This window comes from Penicillium roqueforti (genome assembly GCF_015533775.1).
Source record: "Penicillium roqueforti strain LCP96 04111 chromosome Unknown scaffold_10, whole genome shotgun sequence".
Classification (NCBI taxonomy): Eukaryota; Fungi; Ascomycota; class Eurotiomycetes; order Eurotiales; family Aspergillaceae; genus Penicillium; species Penicillium roqueforti.
The window spans coordinates 320510-346099 of NW_024067574.1; the positions used below are offsets into that span (position 1 = coordinate 320510).

At 50.2% G+C, this 25590-nt stretch overlaps 9 protein-coding genes across 9 annotated transcripts in view; 4 read left to right on the top strand and 5 right to left on the bottom strand.

Annotated features, from left to right (window-relative positions):
• LCP9604111_4757 (uncharacterized protein) overlaps positions 1–1951 on the bottom strand; it is a gene marked incomplete at both ends in the record, with an annotated part of 3198 nt that extends 1247 nt beyond the window's left edge. The window contains 3 exons of the mRNA XM_039072491.1: positions 805–1128; positions 1188–1210; positions 1279–1951. Of these exons, the coding sequence (XP_038929247.1) occupies positions 805–1128; positions 1188–1210; positions 1279–1951 (1020 nt within the window). The remainder of the gene's footprint in view (positions 1–804; positions 1129–1187; positions 1211–1278) is intronic.
• An 807-nt stretch (positions 1952–2758) lies between these two features.
• On the bottom strand, positions 2759–5963 carry LCP9604111_4758 (formin-mediated actin nucleation enhancer; the record flags this gene model as incomplete). Its single annotated transcript, XM_039072492.1, has 2 exons — positions 2759–5719; positions 5793–5963. The coding sequence occupies 2 exons, from the start codon at positions 5961–5963 to the stop codon at positions 2759–2761; spliced, it is 3132 nt and encodes a 1043-aa protein (XP_038929248.1).
• Positions 5964–8108: 2145 nt separating this feature from the next.
• LCP9604111_4759 (putative PAB1 binding protein (Pbp1)) lies at positions 8109–11680 on the top strand (the record flags this gene model as incomplete). Its single annotated transcript, XM_039072493.1, has 5 exons — positions 8109–8266; positions 8535–8724; positions 8778–9051; positions 9109–11421; positions 11475–11680. The coding sequence occupies 5 exons, from the start codon at positions 8109–8111 to the stop codon at positions 11678–11680; spliced, it is 3141 nt and encodes a 1046-aa protein (XP_038929249.1).
• A 2853-nt stretch (positions 11681–14533) lies between these two features.
• Positions 14534–17361, top strand: LCP9604111_4760 (COPI-interacting protein CEX1; the record flags this gene model as incomplete). The annotated part of the gene is made up of 9 exons (XM_039072495.1): positions 14534–14656; positions 14730–14867; positions 14935–15045; positions 15105–15251; positions 15321–15694; positions 15757–16054; positions 16103–16306; positions 16357–16529; positions 16587–17361. The coding sequence occupies 9 exons, from the start codon at positions 14534–14536 to the stop codon at positions 17359–17361; spliced, it is 2343 nt and encodes a 780-aa protein (XP_038929250.1).
• A 276-nt stretch (positions 17362–17637) lies between these two features.
• LCP9604111_4761 (flavin monoamine oxidase family protein) lies at positions 17638–19071 on the bottom strand (the record flags this gene model as incomplete). Its single annotated transcript, XM_039072496.1, has 1 exon — positions 17638–19071. The coding sequence occupies one exon, from the start codon at positions 19069–19071 to the stop codon at positions 17638–17640; it is 1434 nt and encodes a 477-aa protein (XP_038929251.1).
• A 560-nt stretch (positions 19072–19631) lies between these two features.
• Positions 19632–20458, top strand: LCP9604111_4762 (uncharacterized protein; the record flags this gene model as incomplete). Its single annotated transcript, XM_039072497.1, has 4 exons — positions 19632–19650; positions 19702–20211; positions 20274–20361; positions 20422–20458. 4 exons carry the CDS (start codon positions 19632–19634, stop codon positions 20456–20458), a joined length of 654 nt encoding a protein of 217 aa, XP_038929252.1.
• Positions 20459–20960: 502 nt separating this feature from the next.
• Positions 20961–22049, top strand: LCP9604111_4763 (bZIP transcription factor; the record flags this gene model as incomplete). The annotated part of the gene is made up of 1 exon (XM_039072498.1): positions 20961–22049. The coding sequence occupies one exon, from the start codon at positions 20961–20963 to the stop codon at positions 22047–22049; it is 1089 nt and encodes a 362-aa protein (XP_038929253.1).
• A 170-nt stretch (positions 22050–22219) lies between these two features.
• On the bottom strand, positions 22220–23909 carry LCP9604111_4764 (MFS transporter; the record flags this gene model as incomplete). Its single annotated transcript, XM_039072499.1, has 3 exons — positions 22220–22831; positions 22890–23465; positions 23526–23909. The coding sequence occupies 3 exons, from the start codon at positions 23907–23909 to the stop codon at positions 22220–22222; spliced, it is 1572 nt and encodes a 523-aa protein (XP_038929254.1).
• Positions 23910–24644: 735 nt separating this feature from the next.
• LCP9604111_4765 (uncharacterized protein) lies at positions 24645–25388 on the bottom strand (the record flags this gene model as incomplete). The annotated part of the gene is made up of 1 exon (XM_039072500.1): positions 24645–25388. The coding sequence occupies one exon, from the start codon at positions 25386–25388 to the stop codon at positions 24645–24647; it is 744 nt and encodes a 247-aa protein (XP_038929255.1).
• Between the last annotated feature and the right edge of the window lie 202 nt (positions 25389–25590).

Consider the following 25590-nt stretch of genomic DNA (forward strand, 5'->3'; position numbering starts at 1 on the left):
CTACCCCCCCCCCCCCCCCCCCCCCCCCCCCCCCCCCCCCCCCCCCCCCCCCCCCCCCCCCCCCCCCCCCCCCCCCCCCCCCCCCCCCCCCCCCCCCCCCCCCGACATGACGAATCAAGTCGGTATCGTTTTTCAAAGTAGAAGCAAAAGATACATACCTCTGAGACACCAGCCACCGCACCGGCGGCGAACTGGTAGACGAAGGGGAGGGGCTTCTGGGGAGTTTCAGACATGATGGCGGCTTGAGCTGGGATGTCAGTACGGGGCCTTAATTGGGTAATATTGGGATCGAAAAGTCATCGAAAAACACAGCTTTGCGATCAGATCACGACATATTTACTCACAAGACCTTAAAGAACGAGGGCTGGAGAAGGAAGAAGTGAGAAGAGATGAGGTTGCCGGTGTCGGCGAGAATCGGTGATCGGGTCCGAGTGCAGCAGCCGGTAAGCCTCCGCCTGTACGTTTAGCCCGATTACTAAACCCCCGTGGGGAGAGCTTCTATAAAATTCACATTCCGAACTGTTTGCAGCTTTATTGTCATAAATTCATGTGCATCGTGTCTTCTCCTGTCTTTTTTATAACATCCAAAATCCTACACACATCCCCAGCGTCATCCCCAACATCATTTTGCTAATCCGATGCACTACACCATCTCCGCTAGCAGCAGTCGCAGTCGCCTGTTCCTTGGTGACAGTTGTCGCAGATGCGGTGTCTGTTGCAGTACAGCTAGAACCACAAGCGAACCCCGTGGGACAGCATCCTCCACCCACGGTGTCGGCACAACGGAACCAGCCCTGAGCGCACAGGTTCCCACCAGAACGTTCCGTTGTTGTCGCGACGGGCGCTACAATCGTCACACCGTCTGATGTCATAGTCGTCGAAGATGTGGTCGGGCATGATGTCGTATCGCAGTCTCGTCCAGTACGGCAGCAGCCACCTTGGTAGACAGCGGAGCAGGCATAGAAACCAGTCGGGCAGACATCGCTGGTTACTGTTGACAGGTTCGTAGGCCGTGCTGGTGGTGCCAAGCTTTCGTCTGTTGTGGATGTGCCGCTTTGGGAAGAGGTTGTCGAGGAAGTCGAAGTCGAAGTCGAAGTGGAGGTTGAAGTGGAAATTGAAGTGGAAGTACTATCCGGCTTGGTCGAATAGGTCACAGTAGACAACATCACGGTCGAATGAAGAGTCACCGTAATAACAGTGATGTATGCGCCTACTCAACCAATCAGCAAAAGGTTCATATTCCCAATTCCCATCAACAATCTGGGAATATTCACTTACATCCTCCTTCAACACAATCATATCCCGGGATACAACACCCACCCCCCAAAGCCTGCGAACAAGCCGTATACCCACTCTCACACGACCCAATAGTCCCAGAGCACGTCTGCCAGCTAGGACAGCAGCCCACATCGCCGTTCCCTGTATCAGCAACAATCTCGCACGTCTCCCCGGACCCACAGCAGCGATCGGATCGACCGATGGATGTGCACCCCAATGTCCCAGTCGGGCACTTGAAATCTCGTTTTTCAAACAAATTGTTTGCGCTATTGTTTTCTCGGGGAAGGTACTGACTGTATTCATCTGTGCTCGGGGAGTAAGATGGCCCGAATGGGTATGATTGGGCCACAAAGCGCGCTGGTGAAAATCCTTCTTCCTCGGAGAAGTGTCGCTCAGATATGTTACTTGACGAAGAGGCCTCTCCAAAACTCCAGTAGTCGAGGAAGAATTTCTCGCCTTCGTTCTCGCTCATTTTCTTCACGCCGAGAGCTGGTCCTGATGCGAGCTGGGATGCTATAGCGGCATTGCGCTGTATGACGATTTTTGCCGGCAGCGATCGCGTGTTAGTTTCTTTGGATTCTCGCTCCGCAGAGGGATTTGTATTTTCTGCTAAGACCAGTGTTGCAAACTGTGGCAGTGAGCAGAACACGGCGAGGGCGTGGAGGAGCTGCATACTGCCTCTTGGGTATCGCGATCAGGATCGATGTCGAGTTTGTTTAGGCTGAGACCAGTGAAATCAGTCGGGTTGAAGGCTAACTTGCAGTTCGATAGTTGTCTCAAATATGCGTTTGTTTCACTAACAAAAGTAGTGGATGGCTTGGTTGGGAATGAAACTTCGAGTTGAGTTGATGCGAATATATATTCTCCTTTAAGATTCAATTTAGTTGAATTCGACAGATTTAATGAAAGAGGCTTTGTCGGACTAGGAATAATTAAGGGCGCATTGGGCTTTCTATAAAGCTGCATATAAAGGTGGCTGGGAATGCACACCGCTACGCATTAGCTTGCAGAACAGACATGTCAAGATGTGGAGTACAACAACAAGTCAGTGGAAACTTTTTTATTGGCTGATTTCGGCATTGAAGATTATTCTCTGTCTTGGTCGACGTGGTACGATATCAAGAGACAGACTACTTCCACCTAACCAAATAAGAATTATTTAACACCGACTTCAAAGGTGCTCATATCATTTGCAAAATCAAAGACTAAATGCTAGCAGCACACCACAGAGTATGGCAGGGTATCGTCAGTAAATGACATGACATGGGAGGCTCTCGCACAGGAAACACGCCAAAAGGTATCAACGGAAATGAAAGAAACAAAACTAAGGCCTCAATGCAATGTCGAATGCAGCAAACAAAAACAAAAGCAAAAACAAATACGTATGGAACCAATTTCACTTGCACTTAGCAATAAATGATTCGACATGAAAGCTCACTGGGTCGGGGATGATCAGACCGAGGTTGCGTACAATACGGGATCAAGTAGAGGGATGTTCGGGGTCAGCTTTGTCTTCCTCCTCAGGCGCTGTAGGGAGTGGCTTGTCCGTGTCAGAAGATGGAGACTTGGGCTCTTCTGCCTCCTCTGCCTCATCTCCATCCTCCGGTTTCGCCTCATTTCCACCTTCTTCTTGGTCGTCATCGCCTCCGCCCTCGTTGTTTTGCTCAGCTGCCTGCTCAGCTGCCTGCACAGCAGCGGCCTCTGCTTCTGCCTTCTCCATCTCGGCATTGCGGGCTTGCTGTCGATCCCAAACTTCTTTACGGATGCGGTCGTCTTTTGCAGTACGAAGGCGCTCAGTCTCCTCGAAGCCACCGCTCTTCTTCAATTTGCCTTCGTCGACAAATGCACCAAGTTCCTTCTGGAAAAGACCGATTCGCCGAGTCTCAAGTTCCTTCTTTCGTGCTTTCTCCGCTCGCTCAATGGCCTCGAGTCGGCTTTCGTGGTTTGGTTGCAAAGCACGAACTTCACCCAGGACACCATCCTTGGCTTTCATGGGATCAACAGTTGGGTCAATTCCAAGACTCCTGGATGGGGCGCGGACAGCGGTGCTACCGGTTGCATTTGTCAAGACCTGCTCCTTGGTAGCTTGCTCCACCAGGGCAAAGGTCTGAGTCGCCTTCTCGAGATCATCTTGCAAGTCGGCGGCGAGATCTTCCTGCATGGTAAGCTGGTCTCGTTCTTCGCAAACCAGTTGTAGCTCCTTTTCCCAGATCTTGGTCCAGACGGGCTTCTCGCGAGCCAGGAAGTCCTGCATTTTCTTGATTTCTTTCATCACCAAGCTAATGTCACGGCCGACACCTTCCAATTGTCTTGGAAGAGGACGAACACCGCGGGTCACAACATCCTTTCGAAGATCCTCAACCAAATCTTGGAGGTCATCGACGCGAGCGACCAGCCGCTCCGATTCACCGGCAAGTTCTTTCTTACCAGTGTTGACGCGAGCACGCCCAGCATCACCTTCATAAGTGGGAGTGGAAATGTCACTAGCAACGGTCTTGACCTTGCTTGCCTTGGCACGGACTGCGCTCATAGAACCGGTAATATCGGATGTAAAGTTAGAGTAGGTCTGACGCAGGACAGCCAAATCACGACGCAAGCTCTGAAGCTCGGCGATTTGAGTTCCGCTACCCACAATCGATGCCTTGGAATTCCCTCCAACGGCAGCCAGGCTAGAGGTTGCTGGTGGAGCAGCAGACAAACGAGCAATTTCTTTGGCTGCTTCAAGCTGACGATCTGAAACCCGCTGGATGATATTTCCTTGGCCAGCAAGCGTCTCTTTAACACCTTCGACCAGGAGGCGTACGCTTCCGAGGCCGTCGTCGAAATGTTTCTTTACCTCATCGAGATTGTCAACATTAAGCACTAACACAGACCGATCTTTGACATCGGTAAGATCTTCTAGTTCATGTCGGATGCCTGAAATTGGGTCTTGGATATAAATTTCTGGCAAATCAACGCCATTGTCGTGGGTATTCCAGGCAAATTTTTCAATAAAAGCAAGCTGCAGACGCCCAATGGTGAGCTCTGCAATGCCATCAGGGAGCACATACTTCTTAATTTTGCTTTTATATTGTAGGAACAGCGTCAGCTCTTTGCCCGGCGAAGGTTGCTCAGTAGCAAATTGAATAGCTGATAACGGTGTTGCGATCTCGGACAGTTCAAAGGTGTCCTCCTTCGGGGTTTGCGGTGCTGGTTTTGCGGACTCAAAAGCCTCTTCCAAGGTTGGCTTCTCCTGGGGTAGGGGGAGAATCGAAGGAGGAACAATGGTAGATTCCACAGTATCATCTTTCACCTTATGAGCATCCGGTTCATTTGGCACCTCGAGTGGTGTGTTGTCGATCTCTTGTGGCTCAAATGGAGGCGCAGGTGGAGGAGTGCGTTCTTCTTCCACGACATTCGGAATATTTGCGGGTGGAGGAGCTTGCGCAACCTTAGCGACTTCCTGTAAACGATTGTTGGATCGTTGTCGTGTATGAGTAAATGAACCTCGCAGACGGACTGCGTTCAAGGATTCGCGGACATCACGACCGCGATTGGGAATAGGAGAGTTCTGAGTAGGCAGGACAGGAACACCATTTGTAGATGTACCTAAATGTTTCTGGATCTGATAAGCGGAGAATCGACGCGAGGCACGTCGCTCAAGCTCTCCACTTCTCTGCAAAGCCCCCAATGCGTCATCCTCCTTCGGCGGGGGTGGAGGTGGAGGCGCAGAAAACCCGGTGGGTGTAATATATGAAGGTGCAGTGGTGTTCGATGTGTTGGCTCGAGGGGTTGTATCATTATCGAAGGGCGTGGGTTGAGACAGCATTTGCTGGGCCTCTCGTCGCGATAGTTCTCTTTCGGCGTAGTTCGTCGTCCGCGGTTCGGTTATCGAAGGTGCCGAGGATGTTCGAGCAATGGACGGTGGATCCTCCAGCGATCCGCTGCCATACCGTCTGTTTGATCGTCTGGGAGACGACTGGGATGTTGACGGCATGGTGGATGCTGCAGCTTCATCATACAGTTGACCTATGGGCTGCCCACTAGCGATGCTTCCTGCACTGGCTTGCCGTCCTGGTGCGGAGCGGCCATCTTCGCGCTGGTGCCGGGACCTTAAGCGAGCTTGCTTCTTCTTCAGCCCTTTTAACAAGTTGATGATTATATCTCGAATTCTGGGAAGGTATCTATCGAGGCTCTGGGAAGATGCATCTTGACTAAGAGTGTCTTCAAGTATGGTGCGCAGCAGGTCTGGTACGGGACCGAGGTCTGAAGTGTCGACTCCGATGGCACTGAAGGCGCGACAGGCCAAATTAAATTCATAGCCCAATCGAACGTATACATCTGACACGTCGTTCTCCGATGCTTGCTTTCGAGACCATTGGGTTAAGGTTTCGAGGAGTTGTTTTGTCGCAACCAAGAGGTGCGTCACGCTCTTTTCGATTTGGGATATTTGCTTATCGGGCTGTGCGGTGGGGGGAAACACCAGTTCATTAGCCACCGTACTGTAGGCAATTAACAGGCCGCCATAGTCATACCTGAGTCTTGCTAGACTGAGATCGCGCCGAGGCGGAGGAACTGCGGCCGGACTGCTGGGAAGCCATGGATGTGTCGGCACTGCCAGACCCCGAGGGTCGCTCGGGGGATGCTTGTTGAACCAACTGTTCGGGATAAGGGAACTGGGCTCTTGACACGTCTGAGGACTGCATGAGTATGATAGGCCAAATTTCCGAGGGAGTGAGAATAGAAAGTGAGAAATAGGGCAGAAGCGAGTGAGAGTGCCAAGCATGTGTGAAGATGATGCCCAGCCTCCTGTCAACTTGGGGCCTTACCGCACGCGAACCGATGATCAGTAACGGTTCAACCCCCCAATACCATAAATACCATATATTACTGTATAGCCCTGTAATGATGTACAAGGGACCGGACAACGCGTTACCCGCCTATTCAGGCCACAGTAGGTAGTTTTATGTAGCTAGTACATATATGGACTCGTGCTATTGATCCTTGACAATTGCGAATTGGCCTCCAATTTGATGCCATCAAATCACATGCTTATGCTACCTGCATTTTAAGAATCAAAATACATCGAACATCTACAAATACAACAAAACATCATCCCTCACCGCATCCACTGATAAGTACCCGATTGATAAGACCCTTGCCTTTGTCCTTCAGCTCCACTCTGGCTCTATTTATATTCCTGCATGTTGTACGGAGACACTTATTTGTGTTGTAGGATGATGGGCCAAGTCATTTGATCGTATTCCTACATCATTATTTAGATCTCCTGTGTAGGACTCACTGCTTTCTTTTCCATAGGAGCATGAATATCAAACCAAGTATGGTACCTGCTAACCCTAATATGGCAGCCCAACCAACTTAACGCCTAACTCCATCCCAGCCACAGAAGTAAAGTAGACTTCGACAATAACTAGGTTAGAACTGAAGACTGGAACCTAAGGGGAAAATGATCATTCCTGAAGATAGGTGTTTACCTGATTTACCAAGTCCAAAGAGGCTAATCAACGTTCGAATCCAACGGAGGCACGAACAGACATTGGGCCATAGCCACTTGATGAGTTTTCTTCAAACAACTTTAACAAATATAGATCAGCGATCTAAGCTGTGCGGCTTCCACTATCCCGGTGATCCGAGACAGGAACTACTACTTCAGACGCTAACGATGTTGGCTCCGAATGGTGAGAATAAACTGGAGGCCGCAACCCTATATTGTATGCAGGTACCTACCTAGGTATGTAACTAGAGCCCCAGTTGATTACATGCATAAGATAAATTCAACACCTAACTAGTTAGTTAGTTAACTAACTAGGCACATGGCGAAATATAATAATCTTAATTTGCGGTAGCGGTACGATATATATTCGACCTAACTAGGTAGCGGGCCTAGCTCTGACCGTTATAAAATGGCAGCTAAGACAGGAAAGCCCCACCCGACAGTGGAAGTTCCCATGGAACCAAATATGTATCGTGACTCTGGACCTATGACCTCAGGTATGACATCTGGAGCTAGTCGACGGATGGTATATGTGTATATATAGTTACTCTACTAGGAAGTGTAACTGAAGCAAGATACGAAGTTGCATAATACCTAGTATGGACATATGTACGGAGTATGTATGTGTTGTTATTTCAACTATGACACAAGACCTCGGGACGTAATTGACCAACAATGCAGTTGATCGCGTAAGATGATGCATACATCAGTACATTTGGTACTTCCACTACTCCATAGCTGCTTTATGCATCGGAAGTAAATAAATCTTAATGGATTCATGGGTTCTGACCCTAGATCGCACAATGCCATCTTTCTACCTTTAAACTCTATGGACATGGGAGCTACCTCAGCCTGACCCGTACTCTGTCAGTAACATTGGCAATTGGCCGATCCTAGTTGGAGGCCCAATAGCACAGAATACTTAGAATAACAATACCGATTGTCCATTTGACAATATCCATTGGGACATGAAGTCACCAAGCCAGGGAAAAATAAAAATAAAAATAAAAAGGGTGTAACACACAAATACAATACCATACGCGTGACTTCTCTCCAGAATCCCTTTCTTCCCCTATCAACTTGCAACAAGCCCATTTCTCTTTCTTCTATTTCTCTGTCTTTCTTTCCTTTCCCTTCCATTCCCCTTTTTTCATCCTCCTGCCATTGGCATTCCGGTATCTCCGCAGTGTGGTGGTTGCTTATCCTTCCCCCTCACTTTCCCCCCAGTCCTATTTGTGCAGGCGGTGTGTTGTGGCATCGTGCCTCATCCTAGCGGCTTTCCGCCGAGCGAAGTTCCACGACGCAAGCTTGCCCTGACTGACATCAAAGTCAATCAATGGCCTCCGCTCTTAACTCTGTGCCGGCTAATCACGCGTCTGGCAATGCCAGCGCGGGTGCCCCTAGCACCGGTCGATCTACCCTGAGATCCAGTAACAGCACGAAGGGGTCTGACAACCGACGACAGTCAGGCAGCCCCGTCGATGGCGGACAACGGTATGATCAGCCCTTCCTTCTACACAAATGTCAAATCAAATCCTCGTGTAATTCCATATCCTCTCGGACTTGGGAAACTCCCCTTTGTTATTATCCTACCCTTCCCTTGTCCGGCTGGCGATTGAGCTGGTGAGCTCTGTTGCATGCTTGCTTCGAGTTGTGCGCCAGCAAGAGCCAATTGAAGCTGTCGGATTCGATGGCAGAATTGTTTTGTCGTTCTCTGCTTCGTGACCAGTGGCCACTAACGCAAGCATGTTCTACTGCATAGGCGCACAAACTCCCACAAGGCCTGGACCCAAGGGACCAACCCCATCACTCAACGATCCTCATACACTCCATCGAACGGCAACATGGCCCACCAGAAACAGTCTGGGTCCCCGAGACCCAACCAGAAGGAGTCAAACACTCCTGATAACCATGCCCATGACCGCCTGGTCTTCTTATTCGCCAGCTTCATTGTAAGCCTAGTCGCGCCACCATACCCGTTGATCAATTCTAACCTGCTACCTAGGGTCTACACACCACCATTACCACCAAATCCGGAGACAAGTTTACCGGTATCTTCTCTTCGTCGACCATGGAGCCTACCGAACTTTCGTTCCTGCTCAAGATGGTCCAGCGAACCTCGCAAGAGGCCCAACCCCGGGCAAACGGCGTCAGCGATGTCGCAACTCCGTACATAGGCTCCGCGCCCGAGCACATCATGTCATTCGATATCAAGGATATCGCCGACATTGCCGTTCCAAACGTTACCACAGCCGAAGTTTCAGCCAAGGAACCAAATGGTACGGGTTGCTTTTTTTAATCGGATTAGTCTGTGCATATACTAACCTAGTCCACAGGTGCTTCCCAGGGTTTCAGAACTGACAGTGATATCTCTGGAAACTTAGCCATGCGAGAGCGGACCCTGCAGCGCTGGGAACCTGCCGAGACTGACGTTGATATGTCACTCGAAACAAGTAACACTTCTGCGGGATGGGACCAGTTCGAGGCAAACGAGCGTCTTTTCGGCACCAAGACCAACTACGATGAGAACATCTACACCACTCGCCTCGACCGTTCGGATCCCAATTACAAACAGAAGCAAGCGGAGGCAGCCCGGATCGCTCGTGAGATCGAGGGACAAGATGTGGACAACTCCCACATGCGCGAGGAGCGTGGCCTTGTAGCACCGGATACTGGCGACCAAGACGAAGAAGACAAGTACAGTGGTGTTCGACGCGAAGACAAAACCTTCCCTCCCCTGCTTTCCGGTCAGCCAAACAAGTACATGCCTCCCGGACGCCGCCAGGCAGCTCCCCAGCCTGCTGCGACGCCCACTGCACCCACCAAACAGCCTGTTGCTTCCCCTATCCCCATCCCATCTCCGGCCGTGGCCAAGGGAGTTGTACCTTCACACCAGCAAGCTGAGCCGGTCGCATCGCTGCAGCCCACAGCAGATATCGAGCGAAAGAGTACCTCGGGCAAGGGCGTCATTCCCGCAGTACCTACTGTATCCGCAGTATCAGCTGGAAAGCGGCCTGCACCTGAAAATGCGACTGCAAACGTGGAGGTAGAGGTGCTGGATCATTTCCGACAGTTCGCGAATAGTGAGAAAATGAAGATGCAGGAGCGCCGTCGCAACCAAGCCTCATATGACCGAACCATGAAACTCAACGAGCTGCTGAAGTTTTCCAAGAGTTTCAAACTTTCGACTCCGGTGCCGAAAGACCTTGTTCCCATCCTGGCCAAGGACCGGCAAAAGCAGGAAGCAATCATGCAACGAGGGCTGCAACAGGGGGATGATAAGGCGATACCGAAGGTCACTACACCTCCCACAGAACAGCTACCTGTTCGTGCCGGACCTAGTGGATCTGTACCCCCATCTGCACCAGCTGATCGTCAAAACTACAACCGCACCCGTCAGGGTTATCCGCCCACTGGGCCTCTTGCTGGTGGGAGATTCCCTCAGCAAGTAGTTCCGCCCGGACGTCCTGGTGTTGGCATGCTCAGCCATCGTCTAGCGGACAATCTGCAGCAACGAAAGGGCGCGGGAATGGGGCCTGTCCCCACTCCTCTTCCCATTCAAGATGCTCGTGGAACACCCACTGGTCCTGCCAGCGACCAGCAGAGAATCACCAGCCCTGTCAAGTCACAGGCCGGGTCTTCCGCGGCAACCAAGTTCAATGTCAAAGCTATGGAGTTCAAGCCAAACCCCGCAGCGAGCACTTTTACGCCCGGTTCCTCGGGCGCTGCTGCAAGCCCACGGTCTTTCTCTCGCAACCGCTCTGTGTCACGCGCCACAACGCCAACTGCGTTCTTCGGCCCAAGGAAGCCACTGCCTGTCTCTGAACGACCCTCGATCAGTGATCAGTTCAATCCCATCAAGCGCATGAAGAAGGAGAACGCAGAGACTACTGAAAGGTTGATTGTGTTGAATGGAGGTATTCCACCACCCTACAAGACTTTGCCAACTTGGGACATCGCGGATGGCAGCGAAGATAAGACGTACGATCAGATGTTCAAACAGCCTGTTGGCGTGCCGACAGTATCGCCTCAGGGTCGGTCCGCCTCCCACAACACCAATATTCCCCAGCAGCATCAGCTGCCCTTCCACTTCCAGCAAGGTAACCCAGCCATGCCGCCATCTTCTGGTCCTACGAATGGACCCCATGGTCTTCACTCTCAGGGCCCCCATGGCCCCTCCCATGTGGATGATCATCACCGCATGCAGTTGTCCGCCTCTAACTCCCAGGTTTTCCCGTCCCCGCGGATGCAACATGGATATCCGTCCCCTATGGCTTCCCATGCCCAGCTTTCTTTCGCACAACCGGTCCCTCAGTTTTACGGTGGCCCCCAACCCGGTCACATGAGACCTTTCCAGGGTGGTGGGCCTCAGTTTGTGAATGGCGCTCCTATGATGGTGCAGCAGGTCTCAAATGGACCCTACATGGGAGTCCCGCAGGGCATGACTCCGTATAACGCACAGATGCCCATGTACTCCCCGAACCCGGGCCACGCCTACCCCCAACATACACCTCAACCGCATAGCGGGTACCCAAGCCCGAGCCGTGGTGCACCGATGATGATGCACCAGAACTCGCAATCCGGACAGCCTCCTCAATCACTAATGTTTATGCCTGGCCAACCCGGATATCCCCAGCAGTCCGGACATAGTGAGTGTGGCTACAGTCCCCCATCAAGCAACTCCAGTTTTTAACCAACCCAGTGCCTCCCAACCGTGGCAACTACCCACAGCAGCCTCACTTTTCCTCAAGCCCTCATCAACCGCATCATTTCCCACCTAACCAGCACCGGACACCCAGCAATGGCTTCAACCAAATGCCTCAATTGCCACCCCAAATGTCTGCCAATACCCCAGCCACAACCCCTGGAGCTTCCCATCCGGCCGAGGCAACGGATGAAGGAAAATGAACTACACGAATCATGAAGCCGTGAGCGGCCCCCTCAAATGATGCTACATCTTATTGCTTAGCTGTGACTTGTCCGTGCTCTGCATTATCGGCAACCGCCAAATACCCCGGTTACTCTTCCATGACCGATCCTCATCTGTTTTCCCCGTCATCGACGCGGTCTTCAAAACATTTGAATTCTGCGGTGAACTTCATGTGGTCTCAAGACTTGCTCGGTGAGTGAACAGTTTCGTAGTCTTGAGAACATGCGAGCAACACCCGCTAACCACGTGATCAGACATGACAGATCAATCTACTAGTTGTGCCTATCTATTTTCCAGATATCGATCTGGTGGTGTACATGGAACGAATTTCTAGGCGATGAACCCGTTGAAATCGATCACTTGATATCCGACCTAGCTCATCGTTGTATGCCTACTAGTGCACAACATCTCCACATACGTCATCGTCGAGTTGAAGTCTTGAGGGTTTCTCCATACCTGAGATGGCCTCTTCCTTCTGATTCTCTCTTATCCAGTTTCTTTTTTTTTCGTTTATCTCTTCTCTTGCTTTCTTCTCGGTTGTTGGTTGGAGGGCTGTGTGTCCCCTTGGTGGGCTCACTGGCCTTTCTACCTTTGATGGAGGGAAGTGAGGTCTGCGGTGGGTTGCGTTACGGCATGGAGACAATGCTTGGTCGGATGGTGATGTGGGTGAAGGTGATCGGTCTGGGCGAGCAAGCGGAGCAGTGAGACGTGGTTGAAGATGTGGGAACTTGATAATAGAGATAGCTCGACCCATGGCCAACTGGCAATGAAATGGTTATCTCATGAAAATTTCTCCATCATTCTGTGTAGTCGGCCGCTCATGCGGTCGTGTCATGTCTGTTTCAGATATTCTATTCCTCTTCTCGGTTTTATAGCTGGACGGCAAGCAAAGGAGAAAAAAAGATGTGCAGACAATTCTCTATACTATATTATAAATTTTGACCAAATAAAACTCCCCAATATCACCACCCGTATCCATATTCAACATACAAACCAAATATCGGGAATTCTAGATAACTGTTACAGATGTCAGCAGCTGCAAATGACCTCATTTCAAATAAAAAAGTAGTCAAGTACAGGGGAAAAAGTCTCCTCAGGCTTAATTTCAACAGTGTCATCATCCAAGCCACAGACACCAGACATCAACCCACCGCGGTGCTTTATCCCATTGCAAGCTCCTCTGACCACACTCTAGGCATAAACAAGCCTCAGAACAAACCCCCTAAACCCCACCAAGCATCACAAAAACCAACCACGTCCAGCCCACACCCCAACTAACACACCTCTCCGTCTCCCAACTTCCAAACCCCCACAGCAACATGCCCACACCACTCTCCACAGCAGATGAAAAAGAGAAAAGGAAGAAGAGAGAGAAAGAGTAGCCAGGAATGACAATTCCTAGGCAATCAGAGAGAAGACTATAGAGATGTCCGTATCCCGCAAAGCCAACAGAACGCCGCCAGCAAGAACACGTCCAACCCCAAGCCCTCGCAAAGAACACCATAAGAATGCCATCCAGCCACCCAAGTCCCCTCTTCCCCCTAATCCCGAAACCCTCGCACCCTTTACGCCACAGCCATTGGTCGCCCACCCGTCCTCATGGAAGCGAAGCGGACACGGCAACCCCAGATAGCGGCGCCACCTCCCCGTTTCCCGCACTTTCTCGCACTAAAGACCCGACACCGTACACGCTATCACCCTAACCCTAGGATATGATCCCAAGGCGGACCTCAACAATGCAATACTGCTATATGCAATGATATTACAGTAATTGAAAGCGAGATCTCGGCAATGAGCGCGCAGGCGCCAAGCCCAGCTGCGGCCATGCCTCGGGACGGACGGAAATGTAAATGTACACAATGTCTCCCATGATCCAGGACCAACGCCGCTTTGTCCGACGTGGCCGCGAGCCATGGGGGTGCTGGCTAGGATCTCGATGCTGCTTTCCAGCAATCCGACGGGAGACGTAAGCGTTCTGCTGGAAGAGTGGGGGGAATGGTGTTATGTGAAGTTGGTTATCGAGAGTGTGATCGGAGGAGGGTGTCGTCGTGGTCTGGGCACAGCTCTATGGTGGTGTGGCACCATCATGGCTGGTCCAACAGACAGTAGTCTGCTGGAAAGAGATAGTTGATTCGTGCGCACGAGGTGGTAGCTCTTGAGGTTTGCTCCTAGCCGGTTTGTGGTATTGCGTGGGTTTTAGAACTTGCGGGAGTACCATCGGTTTTGCTGGGTGAGTCTTCTTTTGCGGTGTTGTGGTCATGGTCTGACCTTTTACCAGAGTTCGCATCATTGGAGAGGGCGACTTGCGTCGCTGGTTGGTGTACTTTGTGTACATGCATGGGAAAGGGACTGGAAAACTTACTGTTTGATCATTAGGGTTGTGTCGACTGGTATATAGGTAAATGTGGAAGAAGAAGATAAGTGCTGTAGCATAAGCCGCGTAAGTTCCAGTGTCATTTGGCGACAGAATTAGACGCGTGGGACAGTGGCATGGAGGTGAAGAAAAAGAAGACAAAGCGGAGCTTTATTTATATGAGCACGTGTTGGCCTCAGACAACGGTGTTTATCACGATAAGGGCTATCAGTCACGTGATTTGGGTGGGTCTCCGATAAGGCGGGGGTGAAAGGAGTGTGTTGTTTGATCTGCCTTGCTATCTGAGTTACAAGCACACTGTATCTGATCTTCGATCATTTTCAGTCACTATCTCGACCTATTGATCTAATCCTGACAGCCGACTGAATATTGAACCTTTGGCCATTGGCCGCCCCGACTCGCGCACCCCGGACACCCCAAATAAACCCCGACCTGCTACATCGGTCACATAACAGCCATGGATTTCCTGAAGTCAGCTATCGGATCTGCCATCGCGAAGGGCGGAGGACTCCCATTCTCCCTCGGTGACAGAGTTGACATCGGTGATTCGGTCTGGGCACTGCACAACGGTACGAAACGGGTACGGTGGCTTTTTGGTTCCTTCTTCCATGCGGGACGAGCTTCAATGGCTGACGATGTCGTGGAACATATAGGATGACGGTTCTGCGTGCAGTGTCTTCGCATTTGATGTTAATGCGAATAAGTCGCGCCTTCCTCTTGCGAAAAATGCAGTGCGCAAGTCTAGAACCTTGCGGCATCCTGGTGTTATCAAGGTTTTGGATACGATTGAGGTATACTTGGCTCCCGGCCCTTTGGTATGAATATGAGATTATGGCGCAGACGCTTACGACTTGACAGACGGAGCACAATCTTTATATTGTCACGGAACGAGTCGTGCCACTCAGCTGGCCGGTGAAGCGGAGGAGCTTGAGTGAGGAGACGGCTAAGTGGGGTTTGTATACTGTGGCGGTACGCTATTCTTGAGAGTTTGATATCATAGCATTGCTAATGAGGATTTCTCTGGACAGTCTACTCTCAAATTCATCAATGAGGATGCTTCCTCAGTTCACGGCGCCGTGCGCGCATCCTCGGTGTTCATAAGCGAGAGCGGCGAATGGAAGCTAGGAGGTTTTGAAATCCTGAGCTCTATGAAGGAGGACGATGCGATTATATATGTGAGTTATTCTGGCTCAGGTTTATCCAGAAAGTGCCCGGTTGATGCCAAATACTGACTCTATGCATAGACGTACGGAAGTAGTGTACCCGATGCCGGTCGATACACGCCACCGGAAGTTGTCAAAACAGGCTGGGATACTATCAAGCGCAACCCTTTGACAGCAGTTGATGCCTACGGGTTAGGCATCTTGATCTTCGAGGTTTTCAATGGGGGTTTCTCAGGCAGCGACCAAGCTGGCAAGACGACGAACATTCCCCCCAGCATGCAGCAAAGCTATAAACGTCTTTGCACCACCAACCCGAAACTACGACTAAGCCCGGGGCACTTCGTGGACCAGGGAATGAAGCAGGGTGGATTCTTCCAGACACCACTCATTCGAATGACTGAAGATATCGACAGCTTGGGGCTCAAAAGTGACGCCGAACGTGAAGAATTTATTAAGTACGTATATTCTCAACATGCTGCATATAATTATTTCTTGGCTGACATATCACGACTTGCAGTGAGCTTGATAATCTTTCTGGGGACGACTTTCCTGAAGAATTCTTCAAGATGAAGGTGCTCCCAGAGCTACTGAAGTCCGTCGAGTTTGGTGGTGGTGGGCCTAAAGTTCTTGTAGCTACCATGAAGATTGGAGCAAAGCTGTCGGCAGAGGAATTTAACGCCAAGTTGACTCCTGTTATTGTCCGCTTATTTGGCAATCCCGATCGAGCATTGCGCGTCTGCCTCTTGGATAACCTGCCATCAATGATCGATAATCTTCCCCAGAGGGTTGTCAACGATAAGATCTTCCCTCAAATGGTAAGCTATAAGATTTTGGGTAATGCACGGTTTACTAACATGCCATAGACTTCTGGTTTCACCGATGTTGCTCCGGTGGTTCGAGAACAGACAGTGAAGGCTGTTCTGACTATCATCAACAAACTCAATGATAGGATTGTCAATGGTGAACTCTTGAAGTTCCTCGCCCGCACTGCTAATGATGAGCAACCTGGCATCCGTACAAACACTACAATCTGTCTTGGTCGGATTGCTAAGAACTTAAGCCAAAGCGTAAGTGATTTATCATTAATGTTGGATCATGTCGCTGACATTACATATAGACTCGCTCTAAGGTGCTGATTGCAGCATTCACGAGAGCCATCAGAGACCCCTTTGTCCATGCTCGAAATGCAGGACTTTTGGCTCTGTCCGCGACTATTGATGTATTTAGCGAGGAAGATTGTGCTGTTAGGATTCTACCTGCCATTTGCCCTGGGCTTTTGGACAAGGAAAAGTGAGTAATGCGCTCGGTCCCTAACTAATGGATAGCCCTATACTTACAGTTGAAAAGATTGATTCGCGACCAAGCAAACAAGACGTTTGATTTGTATGTCCAACGGACACGGAAATATGCCAGCACGATGCCAGATACCGTGATCCCCCCCGCCGCACCTGCAGAAGTCAACAAACCCGATGCGCGTGTTGGCACACCCAATGATAACTCCTGGGCCGGCTGGGCTATTTCTTCATTCACAAACAAAATCGCAGCTGCTCACGGCGAGATTGAACCCACCGCCAGCGCTAGCAAGCCTGTTGATTCCGATACTGCTCGCTCGGCGTCGGTTCCTCGTCCTGCTAAACCATCACCCTCACCCTCAACCCCGCTCGAACCACGAAAACAAGCACTCCGTCCCACAGCTCAGTCCATGAACCGGTCAATGTCAGATCGCCCAGCCCCGGTGGTCCACGACGAGCCAGAAGAAGAAGGCGATGATGTCTTCGATGCTTGGGGTGCTATGGACGACGACGAAAAAGACGACGATCCATTCACTGCCGCTGTAGCTTCTCCCAACCCCAGTTCTCCCGTCCCGTCATCGACAAAAGCCCCAGCGGTGCCCTACGATGATGGCGGCGAACCCGATTTTGCCGGCTGGCTGGCTGCGAAGTCACAAACCAAAGCAAAAAATCCTTTGCCAAAGGGCCTAGCCAAGGCCGCTTCTACCAATGCCGTTACCACACGGTCGACGATAAGCAACGCCAAGTCTCGGAATGTGGTTTCACATAAGAAGATTGATACTAAACCCAAAGATGAGGAGGGCGATGATTGGGGAGATGCATGGGAGTAATCGGGAAACACCTCGCTCTCCTTTTTTGATTTTCCATGTCCAATCCCGTCTAATGAAAGTCTAGCGTGTCAATATCCCATAAACTTTGCATCGAGGCGTGATCGTTATATTTGAACTCAAACTCAGACAAAAGATGTCCTAAAGATGACGCTCATTTGCTAAAATTGACGTTGGAATGTAACTAGCACTTAACAGAGCCAACCAAGTCTCAAAACAGAGTGTCAAATATAAAATTCGACTTCCACCAGGGAAAGCTCCTTAATGAAAAATCCCCGTTCACCAAGTCTTCAGTATCTCCCCAGCAACCCGTTCTCCCGAGCTAATAGCCCCATCCATATACCCAATCCACCTCAGTGAAGTCTCTGTCCCGGCAAAATGGATCCTCCCAACTGGAGTACGTAAATAAGACCCATACTGTGTCAAAACTCCCGGCGGCATGAAAGCACTGGGGCCACCACGGGAAAACTCCTCAAGATCCCACCTCTGAACGAGGATATCGGTGGTATTTTCAACGCGCGGACCAAAGAGATTAGCAAAACTCTGCTTGACTTGACGCTTTACCTCCTCCTCGCTCGCAGTATCCAGCTTGCGCATCTCGTCCGCCTCGATGAACCCCATTATTGCTCCGAACGAGTCATCCGCCGGCGAGTTGTCGTATGTCACTCGGATTGCCCCGATGTCGCTCACACCTTCTCCGTTGAGTCCCTCATCCCGCCACCAGGCTGTCGGGAAGATCGCGATGGCTTTGCCAAGTGCCCCCATGGGCATGCGCTGGTTTAACTGATCTCGTCCGGCTGGTAGTAGGGGATCGAATATGATGTGGCTTGCTAGAGGTGGGGACATGGCGACGACAACATGTCGGGCTGAAATATTGACCTCATCTGAAGAGACTAGATAGCGGGATTTTTTGAGCTGGACTTTGCGCACGGGCGTGTTCAGGTAGATGTTTTGCGAGCCGAGTCTCTCGGCGAGAAGTGTTGCGAGTAACTGTGTTCCACCACTCACCCGACTATCCTGTGCACCCCCCTCCACCCCAATGAGACGGTTGATGGTCCCAGGCCCTGTTTTATCTCCAGCGGCAGCTATACACCACAATGCATACAGCAAAGACGGTTCTCTCAGTTCGGTCGACAGTATAGCTGGGATGGCAATATCGAGGAGAACGCGAGAGTCGGCAGTGGATAATCGGGAACTGACGTATGTTTCTAGAGTCATTGAATCCAGCGCCGTGGCATTCGGGGTATTCCATGGTGCTTCTAGGTCGACCTTGCTCGCTAGGGTATTGATGTCGTTCATGAAGAATGCAAGTTCAATAAGGGAGCCTATTCCCACGGGAGGAATACCGCCCAAAGTATCTTGATAATGGTGAACCGTGTTGTTTCGATAGAAGGTTGAATTTCCCGTCGTATATGTCTTATAGGTTGGGAGGCCGAGTTCGGCCGCGAGAGCCAAAACGCGGTTTTGTGTTGGTCCAACATATTCGCCGCCTAGTTCTTGGATATTCTTTCCTGTGAGGTTGAAGTTGAGTACGCGACCACCAACTCGGTCTCGTGCTTCTAATATGACGAAGGATTTGTTGGCCGCTGCCAGGTCTTTGGCGGTGGAGAGTCCGGATAGGCCACCGCCGATGATGGCGACGTCCACTTTGGGGATGAAGCATTCTGCAACCAGTACATGGCAAAGGGGAATTGCTATCACGAAGAGGTGCATTGCACTGAAGGATGACCTGCAGTAAATTATCCGCATAATTATCCGTGTATCTGATCGATGGACTGTTTGAAGTATTACTGAGCTATAGCGGTTTTTTATATGTAGGGATTTCAACGGATGGATTCGATTTATATTTGCTCATTTTACCACCGACTACTACCCAAGGTTACAAAGTACAACAGAGGTAATGAAGCCGATTTGCTCGGCCTAGAAGCAATGTTTTGTGATTAGAGTAGCACGAGCGACAGAAGAGCGCAGAGCAGAGTATAGCCCTGTAGGTGTAGCTATTCAAACAACATAAATGCCAGTAAACCTTCCAATATCTCCCTATTACGTTATTGTTGCTGGCATGGATATTTTGTATTCTTCTTCCGAAATCACATAGCGAACAACATGATAGCGACACACAAAAGGAACAGTTGATGTCTGGCGCTATATCTCCGTCTCCGAGCCTTCTTCCGAGGATTCGCAGGATTCGTCTTCTGATGCCGATGAGGAGGATTCATTACTTGTTATTCCACTCGATTCTTCTGGGGTTTGTTCGCTAGACGAACATCATCATGGGTCGATGGGGATGGCGTTAGTATCACTGTTACTCGTCCCCTTGCTCTTAGCTAACGTCTATATTAGGTCTGTTCGAAAGCGATCAGGACCTTGACGTGGTCATCGACTTGACCGACAGTCTAGGTATCAATATTGACCACTGGGAACACAACCTAGCTGCAATGGTTCATCAAACAGACATTCTGGCACCAGCAAGGTCAATTGCCCTCTACAGTACCCCTGGATATACCGATTTGCTAGCCAATGTCATCGTCCCGTACTTCCGCCAGCAGCTCGACAGTGACAACCTTGGAGAACGGCTGTTCGCTGCCAGTCGCGCCAAGGAAGCAGACACGGGCGACCTCTCCCAAGACGCCAAGTACCGAACTATCATTCTAGGTGCTGTCATGATCCGAGCTGGTGCTCGCATCAACGAAGCGGATCTGCAGCATCTACGTGACCTAGTGCCCCAAATTAACTTCGACTCGCGCCAAATACTTTTTGAATACCATGGGTTCAGAACTCCAGGAAAAGTTCAGTTTCTGGCTGCCCTGGATCACTACCAGCCCGTGTTGCACGCAGCTTCCAGGAGCCTAGGTGAATTCCCTTTGGAAGACTTTGGATTCAGACCCTTCATGCTAACGTAACGACCCTAATAGCTGCTTCACGTGTGGAAAAATCGAGGAGGATATCGGTCACGAGCTTCAGCAATGCAAGATATGCAAAGTTGCGACGTACTGCAGCGAGGCAAGTAGGATACAAGCTATCTTTCTAAGTTGTATGTTCATATATATTGAAGCTTCATAGGACTGTCAGCGTGGCCAGTGGCACAAGCACCAAGTGAGCTGCTTTTCCTTGAGCCAACGCCGGATAATAAACGTCTGATCGCACCTTTTGATGGACTCCAAGAATACTGGGGTAAATATTCTGATGTTTCTAGTTCTCTTGTGCTAGGGTGGATTATTACCTGCATGTCTGCAATATCAGGGATCCAACATTGCTTGACATATCGATCGGTGAGGATTGATATTCTCTTCTAGCGATTGATTCGGTCAATGGAAGTTCAAATTCAATTTACGCTCTGGAGTCGTCCTGCTAGAAAATATGCGCCAGCACGCTACAAATGTAGTAGATGCATGCCGTGGAAAGGAGATAGACCTAATAATATAGACGCAAAGGTCAATATTAGTTGGTTCGTACAATTTCTTGCTGTCCTCGTACACTCCACTTTCTCTCGGAAATCAGATATCTGCATAAGAATTATGCACATCCACTTATGCCGATTATGCAGCGGCACCCTCACTCCGCCGATCCCGTCTTTCCACGACATCAAAGCATCACACCCGATGTCTTCCAATGAGAAGAAACGCCTCCGAGATCGTCGCTCGCAACAGAATCTCCGCGAAAAGAAGCTGCGACATGTAGCCCAACTCGAAAAACAGGTGATACACTGCGAGCAGCATCACAGCGACCAAGGCGTGCAGCGCCTTCTCCAAGTAATCGAAGGGCTCCGCAAGCAAAACGAAACTCTTCTCAAGCGCCAAAAGAGCTTGAAATCACTCGTCAACTCCTGGGAGACAGAACTGGATGAGCCAGCTGCCACCGGTGATTCCAGCCATGACTTGTCATCTCTGTATAAGGAGCTGAGCAACCGAGAAGCCCGATTCTCCCTTCAAACGGATTTCAACGAATCGATACCCCAGCACGGGATTAGCAGCCTTCTAAACGCTCCCCTGCCCGCTGTGTCAACATCACCGCAAATCCGATCCCCATCTCTAGAACCTCTTTCCGCCGAAACCACGCCTCCGTGGAACCAAATCCCACCACACACTGATGACTTCAGCACACGCACCATGATCTCCTGTCCGTGGTTCATCTACCCAGAGCTGATAATCCCATGCCCAGATATCCCCAGTTCCCCTCTTGACTTTCTGTACGGCACGAAAACAAACCCGCTAGCAGATATGATCCACACGGCCCTGCAACGCCGCCCAGTCCGTGATCCGGAGCGACTGAGTACTGGCTGGCTGACTTACCACTTCTCGAGATGGGTCATTTCCCCCAGCCCGGAGACTTATGGTCGACTCCCTGTGTTCCTTAGGCCTGTGCAGGGTCAAATGACCGTTCCGCATCCGCTCGTTTTAGATTTCTTGCCGTGGCCAAGGATAAGGCTGAACCTAATTCGGCGTTGGCATCTGTATAGTAAGGATCGGGATGACCTGTTCGGGTTCATGGCTTGTTGTGTTAAGATTCGATGGCCTTGGAATGAGACGATTCTTGAACGGAATGAACAGAACGAGTTGTGTATTAAAAAGGCGTTTTATGAGATGTTCATGACTGAAAGTGGGTGGGGGCTTACGCCGGACTTTATTAGACGGTATCCTGATCTTGTGGAGGGGATGGATATCAATCAAATTGTGATTGAACTTTTCTAAGGAATGACCCTGTTCATGTACAGAAATTCATGTTCTATTATGCTCTATTCTATTAATTGTGTATAGGCAACTTCTATATGTGGGTCGTTAAACATCATCCCGATCATGGGAACAGACAAGGCCGATGTGGAGCGAATAGTATGCCCTTGATAGTAGCAGCTCAATCCTTTTCAATCTTTACCATCGAGATCAATAGGCCACTTCTCCCGAATCACCTTGCCATACTTGATGAAGACAATAGGGACTGGGATGAATGCCAATGCCAGGAACCCAAGCAACGAGTTCCCCCACCCAAGACCCAGATTACCGAACATCTTCGGCCCAGCAAGCGGGAGCAGAGCTCCAACCAGGGAGCGAGTCGCCGTCAAAGTGGCATTGGCGGACGCTGCATATTTGGGATAGCAATCGATGATATATGTCTGGATAGGCATATACACGCCCATCATGCCGACTCCGAAGGGGAACATGCCAATGATAGGCACGATCCAAAATACGTGCTTGTCGGCTGTCCAGCCGTACCAGAAGAAGCTGATTGGAAGGATGCAGGCGAAGATAATCATCATTGGGAGACGCATCTCGGGTTCGAACTTGCCGCCGTTCTTTGCTGTAGCTGACATGACCATGCGGTCGTTTGTGAAGGCGATAATTGCGAGGCCACCGATAAAACCGAAGCCAATGCCGAGATATGCAAGTCCCGATAGGCCAACGGAGAACCCGTATTTCTGAGTGAAGACGCTGGGGATGGTAGTGAAGAAGAGGTAGAGAAGGCCGTAAACGAAGGACTAGAGATGAAATGTTAGTAATTCGCATTTCGTCTATCACGACCGAACTTGGACTCACCATATAAAGACACAGAAGGAACACAATTGGCGACTTGACAAACAGCAAAACCGGCCTCTTGAAACTCTGCACCATGGTCTGTCCCAAAGTAACGGGCTCCTTATTTGTGTCATAAGCACTCCGCAAATCCATTCGGCCCGTCTCCTTCACGAGTTTCTCGGTCTTCCAGCGGATAAGAACTTCGGCATATGTCTCTTTGTTCAGAAACTCAACCCCCAATGACACGATACCACCCACAATAAGCAATAGCCAAAACACCCAGCGCCAGCCAGCTTCCTGTCCGAGGAATCCACCCGCGATAGGCCCGACCACAGGTCCAATCAGTGGTCCCATAGCCCAGACGGCGGTTGCCATGCCGCGTTGCTCCCGGGGGAACATATCTGCGATCACACCCGCACCGAGTGTTAGACAACCCGAGCCTCCGATTCCGGCGAATAGACGGCAGACGATGAGGGTCTCGATGCTGTTTGCTCGTGCGCAGCCGATTTGCCAGACCACAAAAAACCAATTTGCAGCACTGAGGACGACGCGGCGGCCGTAGACTTCGCTCATAGGGGCGAGTAGAAGGGGACCGAACTAGTTCCGACATGTTAAGACGGGTTGGATTGCATAACTTATAGGGTGGGATGGGCTCACTGCATATCCGAGGATATAGATGCTGACACTAAAAGACAAGATTGTCTCATTTGTTTCTCCGAACTCCGCTGCCACGTATGAGATGGCGGGTGAGAACATGCTCGAGGCCAGCGGAGAGATCAGAGTCATGGCACTGATCAGGGCGAGCAAGGTCCATTTTTTGTTGGCCGGGAAGTTTTGGGGGTTATTAAGGTCATCTTGTCCGTCCCAGCCTACTATTCCGCAGCTGAGGTCTGTTTCTGGGAATATTTCTGTGGTTGGTGCTGATGTTTCGGTGGTTTGCCTCGTTGGCTGTTTTTCGAGGTCATGTGTTAGGTTTCTGACGCTGTCTCCTTCGTTCAGGGTTGGTTGGTTTGAACTGGACTCTTTTTGAAGAGTATGCATCATGAATCACAAGTGTCTGTGGAATAATGTACAAGAGAGGACGTGCTTGGCATGTGAGAGTATAGAGCAGTATAGTGGAAAAAGGGAAGAACCGATCAGGTATAAAAGCAAAAGCCCCAAGACGATAGATCAGGCTATTATCAGCGCGCCAGTTTTATCCGATATATCCACCGAGATATACTTCATTGCTGCCTTATATTGAGTCATAAATGCCATTATGCTTATAAAAGGGATTCATAAATCGACAAGCATCGCGCAATGCAACGAGTATGGACAATGTGATGGCTTAGCGATGATTCAGTGCTCCACTTCTATTGTTCATTGACCAATAAACGCTCTTCAGAATAGCCAATCTCCAGGCGCTGAATCATTGTTTGGTGCCTAGTGGGGCCACTCTCCTCTCGCATAGAACCTCACGTTTATTTTTATCTTCTTGATCTTTTAATGCGCATAATTCATTCGGCTCAGGAGGTTGATAACTTGCGATTTAATTGGTAAAATACAAGGATTTGATAGCATGTGTCTCATCTCGGACCCCTGTTTGAAATAGCCTTTGGAACACAGCCTCCATATCATGTTCATTGTTCCTTCTCGGCGTCTTCGAACACACTTCATATCATTTTCACGGCGGAATCAAGCACTTCTTTGCAGGACAAGTAGGCACCCCACAATAAAAGGTAGCCATGTGTTGCCATACTCTTGTGCACTGTCGGGCTTCCATCGTTCATCACATCATCATTCAATAGGCATCGGATCCATACACTCCAGGTAGTCCAACACATCGAGGTACACTTCTTCAAGGTAAGCTTTGGTAACATCCTGGGCGAAGTTGTGCATGTTCTTCAACCGTTCATATCTCAGATTGACAAAGGCTGTTCCCACATCACTCTCAACTTCCGCCAGCAAGATCAGCAGCGGGACAAATGGCGGAATCCCCATCTTCATATTCAAAGTGTGGGTGTAATACTCCATCAGACGGTGAACAAACCACCGGGCACTAGAGTAATCACATCGCCGGCACCGAATGAGATTGAACAGACCGCTTGAGATATCCTCATAGTCCTGTGCGGGACTGCGGGTATAAGGCCCAAGAATCTTCTCGGCCCCCATCATGAACTCGTCTGCCAGTTCGGCTCGGGGCTGTTCTTTCGCAATCATGCATACAAGGATCGGATTCATGTTCCACGCTAGCCAGTTGCGGACCTCGATCGACATCTGTTGCCATCTCCTAGCATTGGGCGAGTCCCTGTAAGGGCGAACGATGCCAGAATCAATGAGCCGATGAAGTCTGTGCACTTTCAGAATGTGGTAGATGTCATTGCGCCAGGTGAGGTAGTCGGAAGGGTGTTTCAGAGGACAGGGAAATTGGTACAGCGTAAAGCAAGCGATTTCTGGCAGCTCAAATGCCTGGTCGGTTGGTCCAGTCTGTTTCTCAACCAGAAGTAGAGTCGACCAATCGCGAGTGTGCTCCGTCGACATCTTGGCGTATGGTTGTAAAGATCTTTGTCGACCGGGTGCCCCGTTGTTGTAAAGTGAGAGGAGACCCCGTCTGGAACTATACACAAACCCACCATGTTAGCTCATATTTTTTTTTCGAAATCCTTACAATAAAGACTGAAGGCTTACTGTATTGATCAATTGAGTAAAATATCTGACTATGCCACGGGGGCGTGTGTTGGTG